This window comes from Gorilla gorilla, chromosome 13, assembly GCF_029281585.2.
Source record: "Gorilla gorilla gorilla isolate KB3781 chromosome 13, NHGRI_mGorGor1-v2.1_pri, whole genome shotgun sequence".
NCBI lineage: Eukaryota > Metazoa > Chordata > Mammalia > Primates > Hominidae > Gorilla > Gorilla gorilla.
Window position 1 is genome coordinate 31443441 of NC_073237.2, and position 26913 is coordinate 31470353.

Consider the following 26913-nt stretch of genomic DNA (forward strand, 5'->3'; position numbering starts at 1 on the left):
TAATTAGCTGGGCTTGGTGTTGCACAAGCCCAGCTAATTATTGGTCCTAGCTACTAGGGGTGCTGAGGTGGGAGGATTGCGAAAGCCCAGGAGGTTGAGGCTTCAGTGAGCCAAGATCGCACCACTACACTTAAGGGAAACAGAGTGAGACCCTGTCTCAGAAATAAATGAATAAATAAATACAAATAAAAGCATTTTGATCCTGACTAGCTGCCTCACCCATTATCTTCATGTTCCTGGAACTTGTGATACAAAACACAAGGGTATAGGCCAGGCTCGATGGCTCACGCCTGTAATCCCAGCACTTTGGGAGGCCGAGGTGGGCAGATCACTTGAGCTCTGGAGTTCAAGACCATCCTGGCCAACATGGTGAAACCCCATCTGTACTAAAAATACAAAAAAAAAAAAAAAAAATTAGCTGGGGCTGGGCGCGGTGGCTCACACCTGTAATCCCAGCAATTTGGTAGACTGAGGCAGGCACATCACTTGAGTTCAGGAGTTCCAGAACAGCAACATGATGAAACCTGTCTCTACAAAAAAAATTAGGCAGCTGTGGTGGTGGCCGCCTGTGGTCCCAGCTACTGGCTACTCATGAGGCTGATACAGGAGGATCACTTGGGCCTTTCCTGCTTGCTTCACTGAAGGCATCAGGTAGTTTCATGGCTGGGATCAACTCTTCTCAAAGCAGGTCCTAGCAGGACTGGGTGTCCACACCCAGGATATGGGTCCTGCAGAGAGTTTGTAATACCCCTCGATCTTGGAGGAGGAGCAGGGGCTGGTGCCTTGAGGACTTACTGTCCTTCTGACCAGTCCTGATGTTTCCAAGGCACTGGGGTTTTCAGGACTGGATAAGACTGTTCTAAGGCCACAGTGTGGCAACTGCAGCGAGTCACAGGCCAAATCCTCAACTCGGGCACTGTCTAAAGTGCCTTTCTTGACCAGGTGCAGTAGCTCATGCCTGTAATCCCAGCACTTTGGGAGGCTGAGGCGGGTGGATTACTGGAGGTCAGGAGTTCAAGACCAGCCTGGCCAACATAGTAAAATCCTGTCTCTACTAAAAATACAAAAATTAGCCGGGTATGGTGGCACACGTTTGTAATCCCAGTTACTCGGGAGGTTGATGCAGAACAATCACTTGAACCCAGGAGGCAGAGGTTGCACTGAGCCGAGATCGCACCACTGCACTCCACCCTGGGTGACTATATATATATATATATAAATATATATATACACACACACACATACACACTCACACAACCAAGTACTATTCAGCCAGGCTGGTCTTGAACTCCTGACCTCAAGTGATTGGCCAGCGTTGGCCTCCCAAACTGCTGGGATTACAGGAGTGAGCCACCACACCCGGCCCTCTTTTCTTTATGAATTACCTAGTGTCAGGTATTCCTTTATAGCAAGGCAAGAACTAACACAATCCCGTAGGACAAAATAAATATCCATAAATCCATATGGACATAAATAAATAATTCAATAAATAAATGTATGAGAAAAGACACTTCTTCCTTACAAAATTCCAATTAATGTAGAAGGAATGAGTAAAATAAAAAATCCCCACTTGAACACCACATTAGTAACCGTTGACAAGATCCACCAAGGAATGCGAAAATCAGCAGCCAAAAGTTTGAGAAGAAACAGGATGCTACCACAGTCTCAAAGCATCTCTAAGATGTTTATCATTTGCAAAGGGAGAAAAGAAACTTTACAATAAAGAAACCTGGGAGATGCCACCTTAACCAAATGATCACAGTAAGTATCACTAATAAGCCGCGTTGGCATCCTGTACCCGATAGGAAATAACAAGAGCATTTCACCTTGTGTTCTTCTTCCCTCCAACCCATCACCTCAGTCTAATCATGAGGAAAACATGGACAAACCCAAACTGAGGATCATTTTACAAAACAGCTGACCAGTACTCATCAAGAGTCCATGAAAGACTAGGAAATACGGAGCAACTGTCACAGATTGGAGGAAACTGAGGGGACATAGAAACGAATGCATAGAAACGAATGCAACGTGGGATCTTAGATTATATCCTAGAACATTAAAAAGGCATGGTAGGGGGTGGGGGAGGAGATGGTGAAAATCAAAGGGCTGTAGTTTAATTCATAGTATTGTATCAAAGTTAATTTCCTCATTTTGATTATTGAACTATAGTTATATAAGTTTTTAACATCGGGGAAGCAAAGTGGTAGATATATGTGAACTCTGTACTATTTCTGCAACTTTTCTGTCAGTCTAAAATTATTTCAGAAATAATAAATACGCATGCATGCACAAAATAGTAATTATGAAGAGGTGATAATAGGTTAATTAGCTTGATTGTGATGATCATTTCACAATGCATGTGTGTATCAACCATCAAATTGTACACCATATATAATTTTATGTCACTAAATCTGTTAAAATATATAAAAATAAATGAATTAATCAAATAAAAAAATAAAATAACTTAAAAATAAGAATAAGCTCCATCTGAAGCACTACTTGCATAGTGCACATTAAAAACCACATTCTGCTGCTGCTGGCTGGAGGACTTGAACACCATTCAGAATTTCCCCTAACACTGTGCAGCTCTTCATCTAAAACCATAACTACAAAATTGCTGGCAAGGTACTCTCCCTGGTCCTCAATTTTCCACACCTACAAAATGAAAGCATTAGGAAAACAGATATTTTTCTTTCTAGTTTTGATATTCTATGCTTTGTGCTTCATAATTCCTGACTCTTCTTAGCTTGGCCTTCATTGCCAAGTTAGGCTAACAGCTTTGGTGCAGAAGTGATCAGAGATTACATATGCCAGTTTGGGGCTCAGTATGTCACCACATTAACCAAAGTCAGGCAATGTATGTGGCAGAGGTCACTGGGTTCTTAGTTTTCTTTTCTTTCTTTCTTTTTTTTTTGTTTTTTTCTTTTTGAGACACAGTCTCACTCTATCACCCAGGCTGGAGTGCAGTGGCACAATGTTGGCTCACTGCAACCTCCGACTCCAGGGTTCAAGCGATTCTCCTGCCTCAGCCTTCCGAGTAGCTAGGATTACAGGCATGCGTCACCACGCCTGGCTAATTTTTGTATTTTTGGTAGAGACACAGTTTCACCATGTTAGACAGGCTGGTCTTGAACTCCTGACCTCAGGTGACCCGCCTGCCTCAGCCTCCCAAAGTGCTGAGATTACAGGCGTGAGCCACTGTGCCTGGCCAGGTTCTTAAATTTCAATATCTCAGAAAGCTAATTAAAGATCTTAATCTCATTTAAATCTCTTCATTTTACACAACAATAACAGTGAACACATGGTGAAATCTGGCCCATTTAACTCAGAAACTTCATTTTAGGACAATATTTCAAACTCCTTTCCCATCTAGGCATTTTTCAGTGGCCAGACATGTGGCACACCTGACTCCCTTCACCTCCCTCTTAGTGAAGGTTTAAGGATTAGAGATGTACTCAAAGCCAGAACTCAGTGGCCTACATCACCAATGCTTGGATTACTATGAGCTCACCCAGAGTCTAAAAGAACGATTCTCCTCATGCCCATTGTGACCCTGGAGAAATTACTTCTCTCCTCAGTTGTTGTTTCTCACTTAGCATCTCATTTTGAAAATCTTTGTTTCGCTGTGGCCACTATGACACCTGCTCCACTGAGCTTTCTGGCTTTAATTTTTTCCCCTTCAATCAGTTCCAGATAGCCCTACTGAAGTAGCGCCAGAAACTTGCATTGCTATTCCACTCTTTAAACTCTAAGGATTTCTCATCTAAATATTAACCACCACTCCAACATTCCTGCATTTGTGGTCATCTTGTCAGCACATCTCGCTGACCTAAATGAAGAAATTCCTGTTCCTTTTACTCCAGATTATCCATATAATTCTTCCTAAAGCCATTCTTGGGATATACTGAGGAAAGTACTTCAATTTTGGAGTCTGCTGATCTAGGGTTTAAGTGTTGGCTACACCACTTACTTAGCAAATTTCAGAAAGGTATTAAATTCCTATAAATGAGAATGTCTACTTTATAAGGTGTTTCAAAAATTCAATGATAATGTATGTGATATTCACACCACAGGGTCAGTCTGTCAAGCAGTACCCTGTCACTGGTGGCTAAGAAGATGAAGATAACTACCCATGGGATTCCATGAACAGAGCAGTCATCTCTACTGACCTCAGCCACAAAACACCAGCCTTTCTAGCTTCCCTGGATCCTTTGCTAACTGTGTTTTTTTCTGGGATAGTATGTGGTTCTCTATTTGGCTTGAGAACAGAACACTCCTTCAAATGGTTGAAGTATCTTCATTATATACATGGTCTGCGCTTTATCATACTAATTTTTTTTTCGAGGCAAGTTCTCACTCTGTCATCCAGGCTGGAGTGCAGTGGCATGATCACAAATCACTGCAGCCTTGAACTCATGGGCTCAAGTGATCCTCCTGCCTCAGCCTCCTGAGTAGCTGGGACTATAGGCGCACACCACCAGGTCTGGCTAATTTATTATTATTATTATTTTTTGTTAGAGATGGGGTCTCACTATGTTGCCCAGGCTGGTCTCAAACTCCTGGGCTCAAGTGATCCTCCCGCCTTGGCCTCTCAATGTGTTGGGATTACAGATGTAAGCCACCTTGCCCAGCCCTAAATTTTTTTTCTTATGCTAAAATACACAAAAATGTACCATCTTAACCATGTTTAATTGTGCAACTCCGTAGTGTGAAGTACATTCACATTGTTATGTAGCCATCACTACTATCAATCCCCTGAACTTTTAAAAGAATGATCCCAAACAGAAAGTCTATACCAATTAAACACTAACTCTCTATTCTTCCCTACCCCCAGCCCCTGGAAACTACTTTCTGTCTGTATGAATTTGCCTATTCTAGGTACCTCACATGAGTGGAATCATATATTTGTCCTTCCGTGACCTGCTTATTTCACTTAGTATAATGTCCTCAAGGTTCATCTATGTTGTAGCATATGTAAGAATTGCACTTCTTTTTAAGGCTGAATCATATTCCATTGTACATATATACCTCATGTTGTTTATCCATTCATCCACGGATGAACATTTGGATTGCTTCCACATTTTGGCTATTGTGACTTTATCCTGTTTTATATTCTGCAGCAATTTACATCTTTATTTTCAGAACTATTAAGTTTCTTCATATTAACAGTCATAGGAAGAGAGTCGTGAAAGACTTTTATTTGATTTCATCTTTGGCCATTCTTTTTTTTTTTTTTTTTTTGGCAGCCACAAAGACTGGGATTTCTAATTCTATGTTATGATAAGTAGACAATTTAAGCCATCTATCTTTTTTTTCTGTTTCCTTTTCAAAAAAAAAAGAAAATAGTATTTTTCTAAAATATGATCATGTCAGTTTGGTCTATTTTTATACATGTTAAGGAGAGCACTAACAGACAAAAGAATAACAATATAGCAATTAGGTATTTAGTTTTTTTAAAAAAGAAAAAAAGGTAGAGGATGGGGCAATAGATAGCCTGCCTCTTCTCTAACCAAGTTGTGAACTATTTAAGAAATTGACAATAAAGAGTATGGCATATGGAGGCCAGAACATTCCTTTTATTATGAACAAAGTTGATTTGGGAGAATGCAGCTTATCTCTACTTGCAGGCAGGTGGCCATCTTAATTCTATACCCCAGAATTAAACAGGTCTCTCAGCCACTCATAGACAGGTCTCCCAGAGGGAAGGAAAAATTATCAACTGACAAACAGTCTGATTAAATGTTTGTCTTTTATACCTGCTATGGTTTCAATGTGCCTCGTCTAAAACTAAGTGTTGCTAATGTGATACTATTAAGAGGTGGGGCCTTTAAAAGGTGATTAGGCCACGAGGGCTCCTATCTTGTGAATGGGATTAGGTGCCCTTATAAAAGGGCTTGAAAGAGGGAGTTCATCCCTTTTTGTTCTTCTGCCTTCTGTTATATGAGGACACAGCATTCTTCCCCCACTCCTCAAGGATGCAACAATCAAGGCGCCATCTTGGAAGCAGAGAGACTAGACCCTCACCAGATAAATGAACCTGCCAGTGCCTTCATCTTGGACTTCCTAACTTCCAGGACTGTGAGGAAACAAATTCCTGTTCTTCATAAATTACCCAGTCTGTGGTATCCTGTTATAGCAGCTCAAAACAGACTAACACAATGCCCACAACCCACTTCTCTGCCTTGGTACCCATCATATTGTGTAGCAATGAATCTTGGCTTGTCTCTTTCCGATAAGCATGTTGCTTTCATCCATTCTTCCACTGACTCAACTGGTTTCATTGAGTGCCTGTTTTGGGCCTAGCAGTACACTAGGTCTTGCATTCAAGACCTCACAGAGGTGGCAGAAACTGACATGACACCTACCCTTAAGGAGAGCAGAATAGAAAATATTGCAAAGGAGACAGACTGCGGCATTAGACAATAAGAAGGGCAGAGTGACTTAACAAAGTGGGAGAAGGCTTTTCATGGGAAGTCACATTTTTGATGATGCCTCAAGTTCAAGGAGTACTTCACCAGTATATTATACTCTGGTGTCCAGTAGAGGCGTATAGCACGTAGCAGAGCTCAATAAATGCTTAACAAATGAATGAATGAGTGATATATGTGAAAGCACTTTATACGCAAAGTACCACACAGATGTTAACCATTATCCTTTAGTTAATATGGAGAGATCTACTTTTATTCAGCTTCTCTGAAACACCAAAAAGATATATGGCAGTGTCTGGAGACATTGTGAGTTGTCACAACTGGAGTTGAGGGGAGATGTGGTAATGAAATCTAGTGAGTAGAGACCACAGTTGCTACGAAACATCCTATAGTATACAGGGCAATCCCCCAAAATGTCAATAATGCCACTATTAAGAAATCTGATTCTAAAATAATTACTGTGTTTACATGTGCATTCACCTGTTTTACAGTGGAGAAACATTTCATTGTATAAACATAATACAACTAATAGTAACATTTTTGCATTCATTCATTCAACAAATAATTACTAAACACCCAGTATAAGATGGTATAGTCCTCAAGATGGTGGGGATTTTTATTTTATTTGTAGAGAAAGGGGCTTGCTCTGTCTCCCAGGCTGGATTGCAGTGGAAGGATCACAGCTCTCTGCAGCATTGAACTGGGCTCAAGTGATTCTCCAGTCTCAGCTTCCTGAGTAGCTGGGACTATAGACATGTGCCACCACTCCCAGCTATTTTTTTATTTTTTGTAGAGACGTGGTCTCACTATGTTGCCCATGCTGGTCTGAAACTCCTGGCCTCAAACCATTCTCCCACCTCGGCCTCCCAAAGTGCTAGGATTACAGGCATGAGCCACCACACCTGGCTGGATTTTTAAAATATTAAAGACACATCTTCGACCATTTGGAAGTATGTGAGATACTTTAAGAAAGTTACTGAAGTTCTAAATAAATAAATGTGCTAAAAGCTCAGCAGACATCACACCTGACTGTGAAGAGGAAAGGCTTTATACACTCTGAAGGGCTTTGGAGGGCAAAAGCATTTGCAAGAGGCACAGGGAATGGCCTAACTGGAGCACTGGGGTATGCAAGGACACTGCATAGGGGAGTATGGAGAAGATCAATTTGCATCAAGTTCAGGACTTGACTTGAAAAAAAATCAGAGCAGTGAAAAACACGATAAAAAAGAAGCAGAGTCGGGCGTGGTGGCTCATACCTGTAATCCCAGCACTTTGGGAGGCCGAGGTGGGTGGATCACCTGAGGTCAGGAGTTCGAGACCAGCCTGACCATCATAGAGAAACCCCGTCTCTACTAAAAATACAAAATTACCTGGGCACGGTGGTGCATGCCTCTAATCCCAGCTACTCAGGAGGCTGAGACCTGGGAGGCGGAGGTTGCAGTGAGCCAAGATTGCACCACTGCACTCCAGCCTGGGCAACAAGAGCAAAACTCCGTCTCAGAAAAAAAAAAAAAAAGAAAGAAAAAGCAGCAGAAGGCAGACTGTTAAGAACTTCTGAATGCTAGACTAAGTTCACTTATTAAAATGAAAAATTAATAGTATCCTAATAGCATCTTTTACTCTCTAATCAAGGCTAGTCCCGAGTCTATCCTTACGCCTAAACACACACTCACATAGCGTTTATACCTACCTTTTGTTTTCTTTATTCAAATAATGCTTTCACCTCTATTTTTAACTGGCTAAAATCAGAATTTTTAACGCAAATATTAAAGTAAGCACCATAACATTATATAAAACAGTTTAAATGAAGAATTGAGTTAGAATGTTATATTCTAACTTTTTTCCATGAAAAGGATCATTACTTTTGCAAACAGAATTAAAAAATCAAAAGGCAGACTTAACAAAAAGAGAAGCCCATTCACCCCTAGGTTCTTTGACTTCTTTTTATCAGATGACTCACTTAAACTAGCAATTCCTAGTAATCTTTATACCATCTGCCTTTAGCAAAAAGACCTTCAAAATTTGCACCTTAAAATACCCTAACAAAGTGCTAACATAGGGAAAGTTGCCAACATTTTTAATCAGACATCATGTGATGGTATGTGTATGTGGGGTATGTGGTTTTGAGTGTTTATTTTTATTTTCTTTAGGAGCAAAGAAATGTAATAAACAACTGTTTTCATAATAAGAAAAATATAAAACCACGTCACCGGGATAAGGGCAGAGTATAGTATCTTCAGCGTAATTTACATGTTTAAACTCTACATACATAAAAACAAATATTTCACAAGAATCTCTAGAATTCCCTAAAGTAAACTATGATTTTTTTTTTTTTGAGACAGAGTCTCTGTCACCCAGGCTGGAGTGCGGTGGTGTGATCTTGGCTCACTGCAACCTCTGCCTCCCGGGTTCAAGTGATTCTCCCGCCTCAGCCTCCCGAGTAGTTAGGATTACAAGCGTGGGCCACTGTGCCCAGCTAGTTTTTTATAAAGTAATATACCACCAATAATTTCTCATACACAGTATTAAGTGACAGTACTCTGGTTACTTTAAGGTGTCACTGGTGGGATATTTATCAAAAGGAGACAGAAATCCAATAGCTGGCAATGACACAGCAACAGTTACTGAAAAGAACTGTTAATATTATCTGAAAGATTAAAACTGCATCTTGCTCCTTTAATTTTCAACTCATCTGAAAAATGAGGGCCTGGAAAGTACTGTGTTCACCACCACACTAAACTTGGCCACAGGGCACCCTATATTCACACTTCATGTTCCTGTAACTATGTATACATCATCTATAAAAAGTTCCTTGTTTCACCTGAAAAGCAGCACAGACTAGTATTCACATCTACTGACAGCCATCATAACCTGAGTAAGTGTGCAGTATGCGCAGAGAGGCCTTTATAAAGCCAAAGGAAAAGCTCTTAGTAATGACCCGTTTCAGCTGAGACAAGCTGACCTCCACTTTTGAAATGGTACTTAATCATTCACCAAAATAGCTGCATGTAATAAACCACTTAAAGCATCTTTTTTAGAAAGGTAAAGGAGGCTGGGTGCAGTGGCTCACACCTGTAATCCTGGCACTTTGGGAGGCTGAAGTGGAAGGATCACTTGAGCCCAGGTAGTTGAGACTGCAGTGAGCCATGATAGTGCCACTGCACTCCAGCATAGGCAACAGAGTAAGACCCCGTCTCCCCTAGCAAAGAAAAAAAAAAAGGAAAAGAAGGGAGGGGCTAATTTTCTATGAATTCCTTTTTACACTTAATTCACTTTCAATGCTTGCACTTTCAAATGTTTCAATGTTTTTAAAAATGAAGTTTTAAGTCTTGATTCTGGAAGATAGTTCTAGAACTAGCACTAGTCCAATTTCAGAGGTTTTTATTGCACCCATCAAGAAACCATTCTATTTTCATTTAAGTCAAAAATACTTTAAAAGTTAACTTAAAACTTTGGTAGTTTGCTTGAATGTTGCTCTCACATGTACCGGGAAGGCTCTCAAGGTGTTAATATCCCAAAAGAGTATTCATGGGTTATCAATAAGAATCCTTACTGTGCTGGATCATTACTTCTCATTATATGTATTACCATCCATCCACCTCTCAAGTCTCCTCTGCATAGCACAGAGTTTAATTTTTTCCAATGAAAGAAACTTCAAAATTAAAGAGATGTCATTACAGTTAAGCAATCATGATATCCAGACACCACCATCTTAAGTGGTAAGTAAGATTCCACTTGCCACTATAGACTAACATGAAGAGATCTTTCCCACAGACTAAAGAGCTGGGGCAATTTATTGGCAAACTTTTGAGAACCATATACTTCAAGACTGTACTCATTAAATAATTGCTCCCCCGATCTACAGAATGCAACCTTCCCAACATACTCTTACTGAGCTCTTTGCACATTTCATTGTTACATCAAATTCCTTTGTCTGATAATAGCTCAGTCTTCCTGAGCTCAAACTAGTACATCTACCTTCTTTGTCTTTAAACTAAAATCTTTTTATAATCATTTTTTAAATGCAAAAAATGGCAATGAATGGAGAAGACCTGAAAGGTCTTCTCTCAAGCTTCTAACAGCTCATTTCAAATATTTGCTGAGTACCTACTCTGAGCTAGAAACAGTGCTGGTACATGAGGACACAGCCTCTGTTCTTCTTAAAGTAATTAATCAGAAGAGACATTCCCATAAGTAAAAAGATTCCAGTATGTGTCATGCGTAGTGATCGACCTATGTATCAGGAAATAATGAGTTATCCCAAGGGAAACATGTTAAAATGTCATCAGTGGTGACTCTGAGTGATTACTTACTTCCTAAGCTCCTTTATCTTTTCCAGATTTTCTATGATATGGTATAATACGCATTTACTGCTTTTACGGCCCGAATAAAAATCTAAATAACCAAAATAAAATAATAGAAATAGTACTAGTAACATTTATTGACTATTATATACCCTGTGTGCTACATGCTTCACATGCATTACTCACTTAATAAAATCACCCTATTAAAAAAAGACTGTTATCCGTATTTCAGAGAGGAGGGAGTCAAAATATGAAAAAATTTGCTGGGAATGTCTTTTTCAGCTAGAATTTTTACTTATTTCCTCAGAAATAAGCAGGGGTTGGGACAAAAACAATCAGTTGTGTAAACAGAAAGAGTTGGAAATAGATGTCATTTGTTGGATGTATAACCATAAGCAAGCAACTTAATCTCAGCGAGCCTCAGTTTCTCCTATTGCATTGTATTGCAAATGACTTAGTAGGCCCTAACTCATTTAGGTTCCCAAGAATAACTCATTTAGGGTTCTCAAGAATAAATGATATTATGTATAAGAAAAATAAAGAACTCTTTCTGGCAAATAACTGACAACAGAATGTTATCAGTAGCTTCATCAGTATAATCTGAAAAACCTGGACAAATTATTTAACATCTCTGAGTTCAGTTTCTCTACCTGTAAACTGGGGATAAAAATACCTACACCATGCAGTAACTATGAGAATTACATGAGATAATACACAGTACAGTGCCTGGCATGTGGTAAAACAGTCAAAACAGCTATTATAATTATCCACAGGACAAATAAAATGGAGCTGGCTAAATAAGGTACAGTACATGTATATGATGAAATACTTTGCTGTTGAATATGTAAGGACATGATAAAAATATTGACAATGTATAGCTGTTTAAAAATTATGTAGAGTAAAAGTCTTCTTTAAAATATATAAATATATATTACAAAATATATGAAAAGTAACAAGAATACATTCCAAGATCTACAATTTTAACTAACTCAGTTAAAAAAAATTAAACAATTCTCACTATTATCACCACCACTGTATGAAGCAAGATGTTAAAGCAACAATTTTTAAAATTCCCATATATATGTATTCAGATAAGCAGGAGCATCATGCCCAGATACCCCATTCCATTACATTATCACCAGGATTCTTTAACATACAAATATTCTTCTCTGAACATTAAAAAAAGGGATTACTTTAAAACTTCTCAAATTTTAGTGAGAGAAAAGGAGGCTATTTTGTTTCTAAGACATACATTTTTAATTCCCACAATTCCAGGCTTTCACATTTTGTATTGTTTAATACAGAAAAATTATTCTGACTAAAAATAGGAAGAAAACAACATTTCCACAAGGGCAAATTCACCCCAAAAGACTGAGAATTCTAATTCTTAAAAGGAATAAAAATTAATGTCAGGCACGGTGGCTCATGCCTATAATTCCAGCACTTTGGGAGGCTGAGGCGGGCAGATCATGAGGTCAGGAGTTCGAGACCAGCCTGCCCGTCTCTACTAAAAATACGAAAAATTAGCTGGGCATGGTGGTGTGCGCCTGTAGTAGTGCCAGCCACTCAGGAGGCTAAGGCAAGAGAATTGCTTGAACCCAGCAGGCGGAGGTTGCAGTGAGTCGAGATCATGCCAATGCACTCCAGCTGGGCAATGGAGAGAGACTCTGTCTCAAAAAAAAACCTAATTTTTAAAATGAATATTTCACAATATAGGTGACACTAAAGTCACAATTCTGAGACTGTGACCAGAGAAGAGTGTCATTAAATTAACAAGAAGAAATACAAAATTATAGTTTCTTAATTTCTAAAAAATTAATAGGCTAACATGAAAGTTATATTCAGCAAAAGGTAGAAATAACTATCAGAGATACTGAAAAAATATGAATCCTGGCTTGGAAAAAACATATTAGATATTATACTATAAAACAGTTAAGAAATGCTTTTTCATTAATTTCAGGGTTTTACCTCTTTCTCTTCCTACTTTCATCGCAAATTATTTATCACTCAAATTAATAACATTTAACCACCGACTACACATGGACATGCAACATTCATTCAACCTTGAATGTGGGAAAGAAAAGAGAATTCTCAAAAGCACAGAAATCACCCTTTTAAGCTGCAAATTTTACAGAAGCTCTAATACTAAGCAGATTCTCCCCAGCAAAATGCATCTTTTCTTAAGGCACAAAGGTCCAAGATATCCGAACAGTGAAATACAATCAAGATATCTGAATACATGGAGAGCAAATTATTTTAGTACTGTTCTCTCTTAGTGTCCACAAAGTAAGCCTCAGTAACCCACAGATTTTATTTTCAGTATTCTAATACTGTCTCCCTCTACTGTACAAAAAAGGAAATTGAAAGATTTTTATCATTTATTTGTCTTAAGACATAATTAAGAAAACTTCTTTCAATTTGTTTTCCCCCAAATAGTTTTTAGAGTTAGTAATCTAACAAGATTGTGTGTGTGTGTGTATATATATATTACATATATATTATTAATATATAATATATATTATATATGTGTGTATATATATATTACATATATATTATTAATATATAATATATATTATATATGTGTGTATATATATTATACATATATACATATATATGTATGTATAGAATATGGAGATTCCAGGGACAGGACAAGAAAAATAATCATCCTTTAGAACAAATCCTTAGAATCTAAGTTCTTCAATTCAAAACTTAGGAAAAAACTAAGCAAAGGCATACTAGTTTGGTTGGGAGTCAAGTGTATGTATGTGTCCTGGGCCAGGCTGAGCAATTAGTTAACTAAGTAAGCTTGGGGAAAGATTTAGAGTCCATTAACTTCAGATTTTTTTCCACCTTCAAAACTAAGAATAAAAATACTCTGCCAGTGTCACAGGACTAAAACTAGAACCCAATTTTGATTGATTCACTGAACTAAGCACCCACTGTGTAATACACATGGCAAGGGCTGCCAAGTTTAGCAAACAAAAATGCAACACAGAATATGCTTATATAAGAAAAAAATAGGCCAGGTGCAGTGGCTCACGCCCATAATCCCAAAATATGGGAGGCTGAGGCGGGTGAATCACTTGAGGTCAGGAGTTCGAATCCAACCTGGCCAATATAGTGAAACCCCCGTCTTTACTAAAAATACAAAAATTAGCCACGTGTGGTGGCACATGCCTGTAATCCCAGCTACTCAGGAGGCTGAGAAAGGAGAATCGCTTGAACCAGAGAGGCAGAGGTTGCAGTGAGCCAAGATTGGGCCACTGCACTCCAGCCTGGGCGACAGAGTGAGACTCTGTCTCAAAAAAAAAAAAAAAAAACCTAAATAAATAATTCATTGTTTATCAAAAATACAAACAATTGAGCATGCTGTACTTTATCTGTGAACCCTAACTGGGGCACATACAAACATACAAATAAGACATGCTTCTGGCCGGGTGCAGTGGCACATGCCTGTAATCCCAGCACTTTGGGAGGCCAAGGCGGGCGGATCACAAGGTCAGGAGATCGAGACCATCCTGGCTAACACGGTGAAACCCTGTCTCTAATAAAAATACAAAAAATTAGCCGGACATGGTGGCAGGTGCCTGTGGCCCCAGCTATTCGGGAGGCTGAGGCAGGAGAATGGCATGAACCCAGGAGGCGGAGCTTGCAGTGAGCTGTGATCGTGCCACTGCACTCCAGCCTGGGCGACAGAGTGAGACTCTGTCTCAAAAAAAAAAAAAAAAAAAAGACATGCTTCTTAACATCAGAGACTTACACAGGAATGAGGGATGTGAAATGTATACATAAACGAACTACTATACAAGGAAGAAAAGTAGTTGTTTAGCATTTAAAGAGGAAAGGGGAAGAAAGGCAAACTGAGAACATACTAAGTAGGATTGAAGAATGGTTAAAATCGACAAACGCAAGATACAAAACAGAAAAAAGAATGAGAGACGAGAGTGCTTAATTACATCCTCAACTCTAGCCACACAGATCTGTGTATTTACCACACATGCTATTCTTCCACCAATATATGAGATGGCTAAGTAATACAAGCTCTTAAGTCATTTATCATTAATTCACACTCAAATTACTTCAAATGGACATGCATTACCAATCTCTTGATAGACATACACCAAAAAATCAAATTTATAATTTTCGGAAATATCTCCCTTTCAAATCCACCTAGAGTTTTGTGCTTGATTACTCAAAATTATTTTATTAAACAAATTCTACACAATGTGGACAGGACCAGAGACAGACCAAAATCCTGGTAAGGGCCGGGCATGGTAGCTCATGCCTGTAATCTCAGCACTTTCGGAGGCCAAGGTGGGTGGATCACCTGAGATCAGGAGTTCGAGACCAGCCTGGTCAACATGGTGAAACCCCCGTTTCTACTAAAAATACAGAAATTAGCCAGGCATGGTGGCGTGTGCCTATAACCCCAGCTACACAGGAAGCTGAAGCAGGAGAATTGCTTGAACCCAGGAGGTGGAGGTTGTAATGATCTGAGATCATGCCGCTGCACTCCAGCCTGGGCAACAAGAGCAAAACTCTGTCTCAAAAAAACAAAACAAAACAAAACAAAAAACAAAAAAAAACAAAAAAACTTGATAAGATTTCATCCCTTTTCTCACTTTCTATTGTCCCAAGCAGCTATTTCATAAATCTGCCTCATAATTAACCAGCTCTGTTCTTCACAATCTTTAAATGAATAAATAGGCAGATCCTTCTTAGCTAGATGCAAAAAACTACTTCACTTTGCACTTCCTGCTCCAACCCTCCGAACCTGTCTCCTTTCTGCAGGCCCAGTTACCATTCTTCATGACACAGGCCATCCCTGATCCTATTCCACAACAGGAAACTTCACATGTCCTTAGAACTTTAACTTAATAAATAGTAACACAGTTTGCTGCAGGACTTTGTATAAAAAGGAGTAGTGGCCGGGCGCCGTGGCCCACACCTGCAATCCCAGCACTTTGGGAGGCCAAGGCAGGCGGATCACTTAAGGTCAGAAGTTTGAGACCAGCCTGGCCAACAATGGTGAAATCCCATCTCTGTCAAAAATATAAAAATCAGCTGGGCATGGTGGCAGGCACCTGTAGTCCCAGCTACTCAGAAGGCCGAGGCAGGAGAATCACTTGAACCCAGGAGGTGGAGGTTGCAGTGAGCTGGGATTGTACCACTGCACTCCAGCCTGGGCAACAGAGAGACTCTGTCTCAAAAATAAATAAATAAACAAATAAATAAATAAATAAAACATAAAAAAAACAGTAGTGATGGAAAAAGCCTACCTATATCATTTATTCACATTAACTCATTTACCATTATACCTTCATGTAATTTTATAGCTGAAAGGACTCCAGAGCTCATTTGGTCCACGGACTTCCTTTCAAAGGTACTGAGAATTTAGTCATAGTCATTTTGTGCCTAGACTAAGTTCACAGAGCAAGCCAAGATCCAGAGTCAGATATCTTGATTTTCAGTTCAGTACTTTTCTTACTAAATTACATTATTATCTACATTTTTTAAAAAAATTGAGGCAGAGTCTCACTGTCACCCACACTGGGAGGCGAAGACGGGCGGATCACTTGAGGTCAGGAGTTTGGGTCCAGCCTGGCCAACATAGTGAAACCCCATCTCTACTAAAAATACAAAAATTAGCCATGCATGGTGGCACGTGCCTGTAATCCCAGCTACTCAGGAGGCTGAGAGAGGAGAATCGCTTGAACCAGAGAGGCAGATGTTGCAGTGAGCTGAGACTGGGCCACTGCACTCCAGCCTGGGCAACAGAGAGAGTCTCTGTCTCAAAAATTAATTAATTAATTAATTAAACATAAAAAAGGAGTAGCCATGGAAAAAGCCTACCTATATCATTTATTTGCCTGAACTCACTTATCATTATACCTTCATATAATTTTACAGCTGAAAGGACTCCAGAGCTCATTTGGTCCACGGACTTCCTTTCAAAGGTACTAAAAATTTAGTCATAGTCATTTTGTGCCTAGACTAAATTCTCAGGGCTAGCAAAGATCCAGAGTCAGATTTCTTGATTTTCAGTTCAGTACTTTTCTTACTAAATTACACTATTATCTACATTTTTTTAAAATTGAGGCAGAGTCTCACTCTGTCACCCAGGCTGGAGTGCAGTGGCGTGATCTCAGCTCACTGCAACCTCCATCTCCCAGGCTCAAGTGATTCTTCTGCTGCAGCCTCCAGAGTAGCTGGGATTACAGGCGCGTGCCAACACGACCAGCTAATTTTTGTATTTTTACTAGAGAAAGGGTTTCGCTATGTTGGCCAGGCTGGTGTATAACTCCTGACCTCAGGTGATCTGCCCAACTCAGCCTCCAAAAGTGGTGGTATTACAGGTGTGAGCCACCACGCCTGGCTATTATCTACATATTTTGAGTGATAGTTAAATATTCTCTGAATATTAATTCTATTGTGTAGCTTTATTTCTTTTTGAAAATATAAAGGAATCTAAAACTTAGTTACTTAAACTGTAATTTTTCATTGTTCCCTCATAATGAAGTAACATAATATTTAGCGTAATTAAAAAACAAAACAAAACAAAACAAAAAAGCAGATTCATCTTTATGGTAGTTTGTCCTTTTTTTTTTTTTAAGACGGAGTCTCGCTCTGTCACCCAGACTACAGTACAGTGGCATGATTTTGGGTCACTGCAACCTCCACCTCCTGGGCTCCAGGGGTTCTCCCGCCTCAGCTTCCTGAGTAGCTGGGATTACAGGTGCCTACCACCACATCTGGCTCATTTTTGTATTTTTAGTAGAGACAGGGTTTCACTATGTTGGCCAGGCTGGTCTTGAACTCCTGACCTCAACTGATCCGCCTGCCTCAGCCTCCCAAAGTGCTGGGATTACAGGCATAAGAATCTGCACCCAGCCTAAAAAGCTTTTTAAAGAAATATAATATATTAGTGGGCTTGGTGGGGTGACATGCACCTGTAGTCCCAGCTACTTGGGAGGCTGAGGTAGGAAGACTGCTTGAGCCCAGGAGTTTGAGGCTGCAGTGAGCTATGATGGCACCACTGCACTCCAGCCTGTGTAATAGAGCAAGACCCTGTCTTTAAAAAAAAAAACAAACTAAAAGTTACTTTTATTCAATTCCACCATAATTTTTAATAACTGAAAAGACTTGAAGGTCTTCATGCCCAAAACAATAAACATTACACTGAATTAAAGATAAACATTTCCAATTTTCCTTAACTTTTGTCTTAGCCTATCATAAAAAGCCCTACAAGTGATTCAAACTGTTGGACCTAAATAAATGTAATAAGGTTTTAGTAAGGAACAGATAAATAATCATTTTGACCATACTAAAACATACCAAATCGATTTGAACCACACAATAAATTCATTAAAATAGCCCAATAAATTTCATGACTAGAAACTTCCATATTTATGAAAAAATGGTTTTATTTCAGTTCCTAGAGGAACCAGTACTTAAATGGAATTGCTTAATATTTAACTGAGAAAGAGCTCATTCTGTGTCCTGTCTCAAATATACTTGGTACTTGAAATTTAACCTAAGTAAATAAAAACATGAAGAATGAAAACTCTGGACTTACCACCTCAAATTCTGAGCCTATTAAAACATAAAAAGGAAGCATTTTCAGTTAACAGCACATTTAAAGGCAAAGGTATTTATATGATTTTTATTGCACAAACATACTGATTAAGCAAGCCAATTCTCCATACCTTTCAACTAAAGAAAAGTGGGTTCATTTTGCCTCCTGAATTCATTTTAGACTACTTAGTAATTTCTTTTTTGAGACAGAGTCTCGTTCTGTCGCCCGGGCTGGAGTGCAGTGGCGTGATTTCGGCTCACTGCAACCTCCGCCTCCCGGGTTCAAGCGATTCTCCTGCCTTAGCCTCCCGAGTACCTGGGGCTACAGGCACGCACCACCACGCCCGGCTAATTTTTGTATTTTCTTAGCAAAGACGGGGTTTCACCATGTTGCCCAGGATGGTCTCAATCTCCTGACCTCGTGATCCGCCCGCCTCAGCCTCCCAAAATGCTGGGATTACAGGCGTGAGCCACCGTGCCCAGCCTAGACTCCTTAGTAGTTTCTTACTGATATGCCATACCAGCAATCCACCCAAATCTCCTTTTCAACCTAAGAAGCTAGGCAAAAAAAAGTTTATTTTTGGAAGTCTACATTTAAGGAAACATGTACTATTTAAAATAAAGTATAAAGGTAAAAACAAATTTGTTTAAACCAAAAAATTTCAAATGTTTGCTTCTTTTTAAATTGAAATACCATGGGAGATCTACATACCATTCTGAGCTTCTTGACACCTTTTAATCCAGTCACTGAAATTAGCATCTGCACCTAGAAAGAAAAACCTATCACATCACTCATCTGCATAACCTATTAATCAGCAAATACTTATTAAATACCTACTGCATCCCAGGCACTGTTCTAGGCACTGGGGAGTCAGCAGTGAATAAAACCTGTCTTAACAGAACTTATGGCAAACTCTGTTATAGCTATAAACATACCAATAGTTTAACATTTAGTTCTTCATCAAACATTTTGATTTTTTTAAATTAATTTTAACTACAGTCAACCTCACTAATTTCATAGATATAAATAATGTACATTTCCCTCAATCCCTCTGCCCTTAGCGAAGCTTCCTCACCCACACAACAAAGTCAGATCTAAATCAGACTCCCAAAATGCCATTAGTTAGGGTGGGGAGGAGGCTTGGTAACTGGGAGCTGAGTTGAGGTCCATAAGCCTTTCCCAGTCCCAACTCACTCTTCAATGCGGCTACCTATTCAGTCCACTATTCTCTCAGTGGCTTTATCTGTTCCCATCCCTTTCCTACCAACACCAAGAAGTATCTTTAAATTCTGTGAAGTTTTCTCATATATCCAAGTTACATGGGGGTCAAAAGGCTACAGGTGATAAATTATATACTTACAGATAATAGTGTAAATGTATGCATAAACAAATTATTCATTTCTGGAGACACAGAACAATGATTACATTTATAGACGGTGCCTAGTGAAATACGTTAAAAACATTGAGAGTGCTCTAAATAAAAGCCTATTAATTCAAGTTAACTCCAGCCAAGAGTAATCTGGAAATTTTAAATTAAAAATCTCTTAAAACAAAATTTTCTAATTTACTAATTTATAAAAGAAATACAACTACATGGACCTTAATAAAAATTTTAAATATACTCTCTCACACACACTATATTCTAGGGAAGAGGGTTTGAATAACTTATTATTTTAAATAATCAGTAACTAAAACCAAGCAGTCTATCACACAAAGAGGGGAAAAGGTAATATTCTGAGTTATAAATTTTTTACCCTGTCTGATAAAAATAGAAGCCTAAAAGTTTAACTTAAACTTTTCCTGGATTTGAATTTAAAGATAAATTTGTTTTTTAGTGAAATATCCTCGATAGCAATTTTACCAAAGAGGCCTTCTTCTGAAGGCCACCTCTGAAGTAATTAGAGAATAAATGTCAATGGCATGATATTAAGATATTATTCGGCCGGGCGCAGTGGCTCACATCTGTAATCCCGGCACTTTGGGAGGCTGAGGCGGGTGGATCACGAAGTCAGGAGTTTGAGACCAGCCTGGCCAACATGATGAAACCCCCATCTTTACTAAAGACAAAAAAATTAACTGGTTGTGGTGGCACGCACCTGTAATCCCAGCTTCTCCGGAGGCTGAGGCAGGAGAATCACTTGAACCCAGGAGGCAGAGGTTGCAGTGAGCCGAGAATGCACCACTGCGCTCCAGGCTGGGAGACAGGGCGAGACTCTGTCTCAAAAAAAAAAAAAAAGAAAGGAAGGAAGGAAAGGAAGGAAAGAAAACGAAAGAAGGGAAAGAAAGAAAGAAAACTCAAGAAAAGAATTTAGGGGCCAAGTGCAGTGGCTCATGTCTGTAATGCCAGAGCTTTGGGAGGCCAAGGCAGTAGGATCACTTGAGGCCAGGAGTTCAGAGACCAGTCTGGGCAATGTAGCAAGACCTCATCTCTACACAAAAATGTTTAATTAGCTTAGTGTGATGGCACGTGCCTGTATTCCCAGCTACTCAGAAGGCAGAGGCAGAAGGACAGCTTGAGCTCAGGAATTCAAGGCTGCAGTGAACTATAATGGTGCCATTGCACTCAAGTCTGGGTGAAAGAGTAAGGCTCTGTGCCCCCAGGTCCAAAAAGAAGAAAAAAAAAAGAAAAGAATTTAGGCAGGAAACTTTTCTATTGCTCTTAAAAGTAATAAGGCCTAGAAATGCAGAGGATGAGGTCAGGCATGAAGGCTCACGCCTGTAACCCCAACACTTTGGGAGGCTGAGGCAGGTGGATCACTTTAGCCCAGGAGTTCAAGACCAGCCTTTGTAACAGGGCGAAACCCTGTTTCTGCGAAAAAAAAGCACAATTTCATCAGATGTGGTGGCACGTGCCTATAGCCCCAGTGACTTGGGGGGCTGGGGTGGGTGAATGACTTGAGCTCAGGAGGTGGAGGTTGCAGTGACCCAAGATCACATCACTGCATTCCAGCCTGGGCAACAGAATGAGACCTTGTCTCAAAAAAAAGAAAATGTAGAGGATGGTATGACTCATGTTTTTTCAGGGGTTTCAAGTATGTATCAAGGCACTAGATAACTTGACTCTGGAATTTGCTAGGAGTGTAGATATGCTGTCTTCCTGACTGAATAGCCCTATTATTCACATACCAAAACTGAAACTGGGATAAGCAAATTTGACAATAAGCCCTGTCGCCCAGACCTTTCCTTTCCTAATTTGTAGCTTCCATTTGTGTAATCAGGCCTAAAATCCCTTTTTTGAGTAGGTATACAGCAGAAAAGCAAACATTCAAAGCAGTACAGAGTTAGAATTTAACATATAATACGTAAGAGCAGAGTTTCTTAACTCAGCACTACTGACGTTTTGAACCAGATACTTCTCTGTTGGGCAGGACTGTCCTGGCCATTATGGGCTGTTTCGTAGCACCCCCTGGTTTATACTCATTAGATGTCAGCAGCTCATCCCGCATCCACCAATCATGATAATCAAAAATCTCTTCAAACATTGCCTAAAGTTTCCTGGGAAACAATTGTTTCCAGTTAAGAACCACTGCTTTACAGAATTGTGATAAAACTCTATCATAACATAAAGATAAAATAATAGTACAAGTAGGATTATGTAGTCTACAATTTTCTGGGATTACTCACAACCTCTTAGTATTTTTCCGATTTTAAAATTCTTGCTCTCACAATTCCTATATATGTCTAAATATCCACAATGCTGTGATAATTTTCATATATTCCCCTCAAAAATATAACATTAAAAACTAACAATACTCTCAAAACTCTGGGTTTCTTCTGTACTCTCTCATAATTTATCCAAATGTACACTTCACTTCTCCATAAAAACCTTATTGTTAAGATTTCCCATCTCAGCATTCTTAATAACTTAAAATGAACAGACTTCTGACCAAGAAAGCAAATTAAACTTTCATTTCTCCATTAGAAAAAACAAAGCCAGGCCAGGCGCCAGTGGCTCACACCTGTAATTCCAGCACTTTGGGAGGCCGAGGCGGGTGGATCACGAGGTCAAGAGATCGAGACCATCCTGGCCAACGTTGTGAAACCCCACCTCTACTAAAAATACAAAAATTAGCTGGGCATGGTGGCACATGCCTGTAGTCCCAGCCACTTGGGAGGCTGAGGCAGGAGAATCACTTGAACCCAGGAGGCAGAGGTTGCAGTGAGCCAAGATCACGCCACTCTACTCCAGCCTGGGTGACAGTGCGAGACTCTGTCTCAAAAAAAAAATAAAATAAAATAAAGAAAAGAAAAAAACAAAGCCAGACTAAGTACAGAGAGCATGTTAAGTGTTTCCGTATAGTTTTTTACTTCTAATGGTAAGTTTATCTGTGGTTTAAATGCTAAAAGGCTAATTTAACCAATTTTAAGTGATCTCATATCTGTGATCAATATGAAATGTAATTACGGTGAGAAAAACAAGTATTGGGTTTCTGTAATTAACTTGAGATTAACATTAACAAAATTCAGCTTTGGTATTTAAGACAGAAATGGGTAAGTTTATAAAACCATAATTTAATACTTACTAATTTTTGTCCTCCTATAAAAGTTTCTAGAGCAGCAGCATAGTTTTTTCTAATGGTATTCACATATCCTGCATGAACATATTTAAAGCAAATTAACACACATACAAGATCTGGAAAATAGCCTTCTTTCTAAATAAAAACATCTTAGTTATTTTCTATTGTTGAAAGAAAAAATTTAAGTATATGTTAGTAAGCCAAGAGACTTTCTAAAATACTGTCAACATCTAGTACAATTTCCAGTAAAATTCAATTTTAGAACTTACTTCAGAAGGAATTTCACTTTAATTGTACATACTTGCTTATTCCAAAATACATACAAAGGAATTAAAGCAGTTTCTTACTTAAAGAATAAAGTTACACTTATCAACAGACACAAGATGGGATATAAAGCACATAGATACAGAGCTTTCACACCATTAAGTGTAGCCTATTCAGCTTGGTTGAAGAATAGGATGTCTAGTCAGTTAAATATGGTAAATTCCAAATTTTAAATAAAAAAAGAATGTGAAATCCATCAGTTTCATCTATACCCTGCAGTTATTTCAATCATCGCTATTTTTAAATATATTAAGTATAGATCTCCATCACATACTATGGTTAACAAAATAATAGAACTATATATTTAAAATTGAATCATCTCTCTGCTATAAATACAGAATTTTACTACTTATAAAGCTTACACTGAACTCATTCAACAAATTACACATCTCCTATTTACAGTCCAAGCTCAACAAAAAGAGTAGCTATTGCATACCCTTTTCTCAGCACAGCAGTGGAATTATTTGGATTGAATTCGCGAGACTTCTTTGCATCAGCAACAGCAACTATGTGGAAAAAGATGGGTTTTTGGCTGGGCATGGCGGCTCACGCGTGTAATCCCAGCACTTTGGGAGGCCGAGGCAGGTGGATCACGAGGTCAAGAAATCGAAACCAGCCTGGCTAACACAGTGAAACCCCGTCTCTATGAAAAAAAAAAAAATTAAAAATTAGCCGGATGTGGTGGCACGTGCCTGTAGTCCTAGCTACTCAGGAGGCTGAGGCAGGAGAATCGCTTGAACCTGGGAGGCAGAGGTTGCAGTGAGCCAAGACTGCGCCACAGTACTCCAGCCTGGGCAACAGAGCGAGACTCCGTCTCAAAAAAAAAAAAAAAAAGAAAAGAAAAAGATGTTTTTTTGTCAGTTATTTACAGATTCTAGCAAACACACACAGAATACTGATCAGTTTTAGATTTCCAAGTTTTCGAGTTAATAGAAACGCCAAATGGTTTTAAATTAGGAAAAGCTAATCCAACACAGAATTCAAATAAATATTACTCTTGTACCTTCCTTTTGGCTTAACATTTAGCTTCCTTCTTAAAGCTCTTCGGTCAGTGAATAAAGCTGTGTGACAAAATTCATCTCCTTTTCTCATTAGCATCACTTATGTAATTTGGCGGGGTGCAGTGGCTCCCGCCTGTAATCCCAGCCCTCTGAGAGGCTGAGGTGGGCAGATCACCTGTGGTCAGGAGTTTGAGACCAGCCTGGCCAACATGGTGAAACCCCCGTCTGCTAAAAATACAAAATTAGCCAGGCATAGTGGCATACACCTGTAGTCCCAGCTACCTGGGAGGCTGAAGCAAGAGAATCACTTGAACCTAGGAGGCAGAGGCTGCAGTGAGATGAGATTGTGCCACTGCACTCCAGCCTAGGCAATAAGAGCAAAACTCCATCTGAAAAAAAAAGATATTCAGTTTTTCCCTATCCAGATTCTTCATCAGAATAATTTTTAAAGTTACACAGTACAGGAATACTTTATTTTTTTAATATAGATAGGGTCTTGCTATGTTGTCCAGGCTAGACTCGAACTCTTGGGCTCATGTGATCCTCCCGCTTTGGCCTCCCAAAGTGCTGGGATTACAGGCGTGAGCCACCATGCCACATTCTTTTTTATAAAAAAATACAAAGAAGAGCATGTCATTTTAATACTCTGTTAAACAGTAAATGTGATACTATTCTTTATCAGCCTACTCAATAACTATGAATGAAATCTATATACATTATCCACCCACTGAACGAAAAAAGAGGCATCCATAAAATTTAAATAGGTGTTGCTCAGCATGTCTGTCACACTTGAGCTACTTTACCTTGTATGAAAGACCAACTCAAAAATCCTCAAAGACAACCTTTATTTTATTTGATTAATTGGTCATGGGTAAAATGTATAAGTAACTTATTAAAAAGGGGCAATATACTTTATAAGAAAAATTACCATAGTAATTCCCAAGAAGAATGTGACAATAAGCTCTTTGACGATAATAGTGTGCATCATCTGGTTTCTGTTCCAAAGCCTTAGTCAGCTCCTACAAAAACAAACATGTTGAGTGTCAGTAAAAGTTTTTTAAAAGCCATCAAATTCTAATTAAAACATCATTTTTAAACAAATAACTTATGATCAGAAACTATTTGGAGGAAAGATAACAGGGATGCAATCTTGGAGTTTTTCCTTGTAAGAGGATCTCCCCGGTTTCTCGCGGTCCTGCTAAAACGCTGTCAACCTGGCGCTCCACCAGAGAGGCCCGTTGGCTTTTCGGGAGGCGACCGAGGGAGCTCAGGGGTCGGGGAGACTTTTACAAGAAGCGAAAGGACGGCCTCAGGGGTGGCCGGGAACAGCCTGGAATCAGCTGGAGGACATCGGCAGGACTGAGGAAAGGGCCACCACCAGCGTGAGGAAAGCGGGGAGAGGGCAGAACGCGGCGAATGGCCGCGCTCGAGGGCTGGCGGGGTCCCAGCGAGCAGCCGCTGGGAAACAATGGCGCGAGCGTGACGTGGGCCGGAAGCGTCGCCGCGGCGCGGAGGAAGGGGCTGCAGTGGGACTGTAGAGTCTGTAGAGTCTTTTGGAATTTATGTGATTACAGTCTTGCAATCTGTGAATAGAGATGGTTTAACTTTCCTGTAATCTTTATACCTTTTAGTTTTGTTGCTGGCTAGTATGTCCACTATTGAATAGAAATAGTGATAATGGACTTCCTTGTCTTGGTTGTAAAATCAAGAGGAAAGCATTCAATATCAAGTGCTTTTTCTGCCTTTATTGAAATGTTCATATGTATTTTTAATAATAATATGTTACTGTTATATAATAATTTTAAAATAATATTTTAATAATAATGTTACAATGTGACCAATTACATTGGTTAATTTTCAAATGTTATCTAAATGGCCGGTTGTCCTTCTGGATCCCCATTGATTCCGATTGGGATGACGCTATAGGAGAGGCAGAACCAGTGAAGGAAACATAACGTTTATTCAGGAGTTACATACAGGGGTGGTCCAGTGGTGGTGGGCTGGCCTGGAGAAACGCTACCGTTTGTATATAAAAAAAAAAGCATGTAGTCCATATAGCATATCGCATTTTCACTTAGAACCCTCCTGCTAGCAGTCTCCATTTAACCCAAAATAAAGGGCCTTGATCACCTGTACAGGCTGTGTTCCAAGGGATGGGGCAGGGGTATGGCTGTCCTTCATAGATAAGTAGTGAATCTCAGTGTTGGCTACTCCTGGATTCCTTAGCCTGGGACTCCAAACACGCTTAGAATAGGGTTATTCTCAGGTATGCTCCATTTATGGCTCAGCCATACACCAAGGTGTATACACCAACCCGTGCCATGCACCAATATGCATATAAATATGAATAGCCTCTGAAAGGGCAAATTCCTAGATTGACCTATAGGCCCACATGAAAAGTTCTATATTAATAGCTATGTCATGGCTGAGCACAGTGGCTCATGCCTGTAATCTCAACACTTTGGGAGGTCGAGGTGGGTGGATCCCTTGAGGCCAGGAGTTGGAGACCAGCCTGGCCAAGATGACAAAACCCCATCTCTACTAAAAATACAAAAATTACCTGGGCTTGGTGGTGCACACCTATAATCCCAGCTACTAAGGAGGCCAAGGCACAGGAAACACTTGAACCTGGGAGGCAGAGGTTGCAGTGAGTGAGATGGCACCACTGCACTCCAGCCTGGGCAACAGAGTCAGACTCTGTCTCAAAAAAAAAAAATAGCTGTATCGTGGACATTGAAATTATAATGAGATAACAAAACTACC

At 39.5% G+C, this 26913-nt stretch overlaps 1 protein-coding gene across 22 annotated transcripts in view; it reads right to left on the minus strand.

Annotated features, from left to right (window-relative positions):
- The window catches only part of NOL6 (nucleolar protein 6), a 49910-nt gene that overhangs the window by 20696 nt on the left and 2301 nt on the right, over positions 1–26913 (minus strand). Inside the window, exons 1-6 of one of the 22 annotated variants that reach the window (XM_063696298.1) lie at positions 25079–25626; positions 23586–23792; positions 22832–22899; positions 21632–21803; positions 19020–19073; positions 18309–18325 (exon numbers count right to left, since the gene is read on the minus strand). Coding sequence is in view for 18 of the 22 variants with exons in the window: in XM_063696288.1 (XP_063552358.1) it covers positions 19002–19067 (66 nt within the window). In the remaining 4 variants the exon portion in view is untranslated. Of the gene's footprint in view, positions 1–18308; positions 18326–19001; positions 19088–20404; positions 21804–22831; positions 22900–23585; positions 23793–25078; positions 25642–26913 lie in introns of those variants that run through there. The other 21 variants (XM_019033931.4, XM_055351739.2, XM_063696288.1 and 18 more) reach the window with 21 other exon arrangements.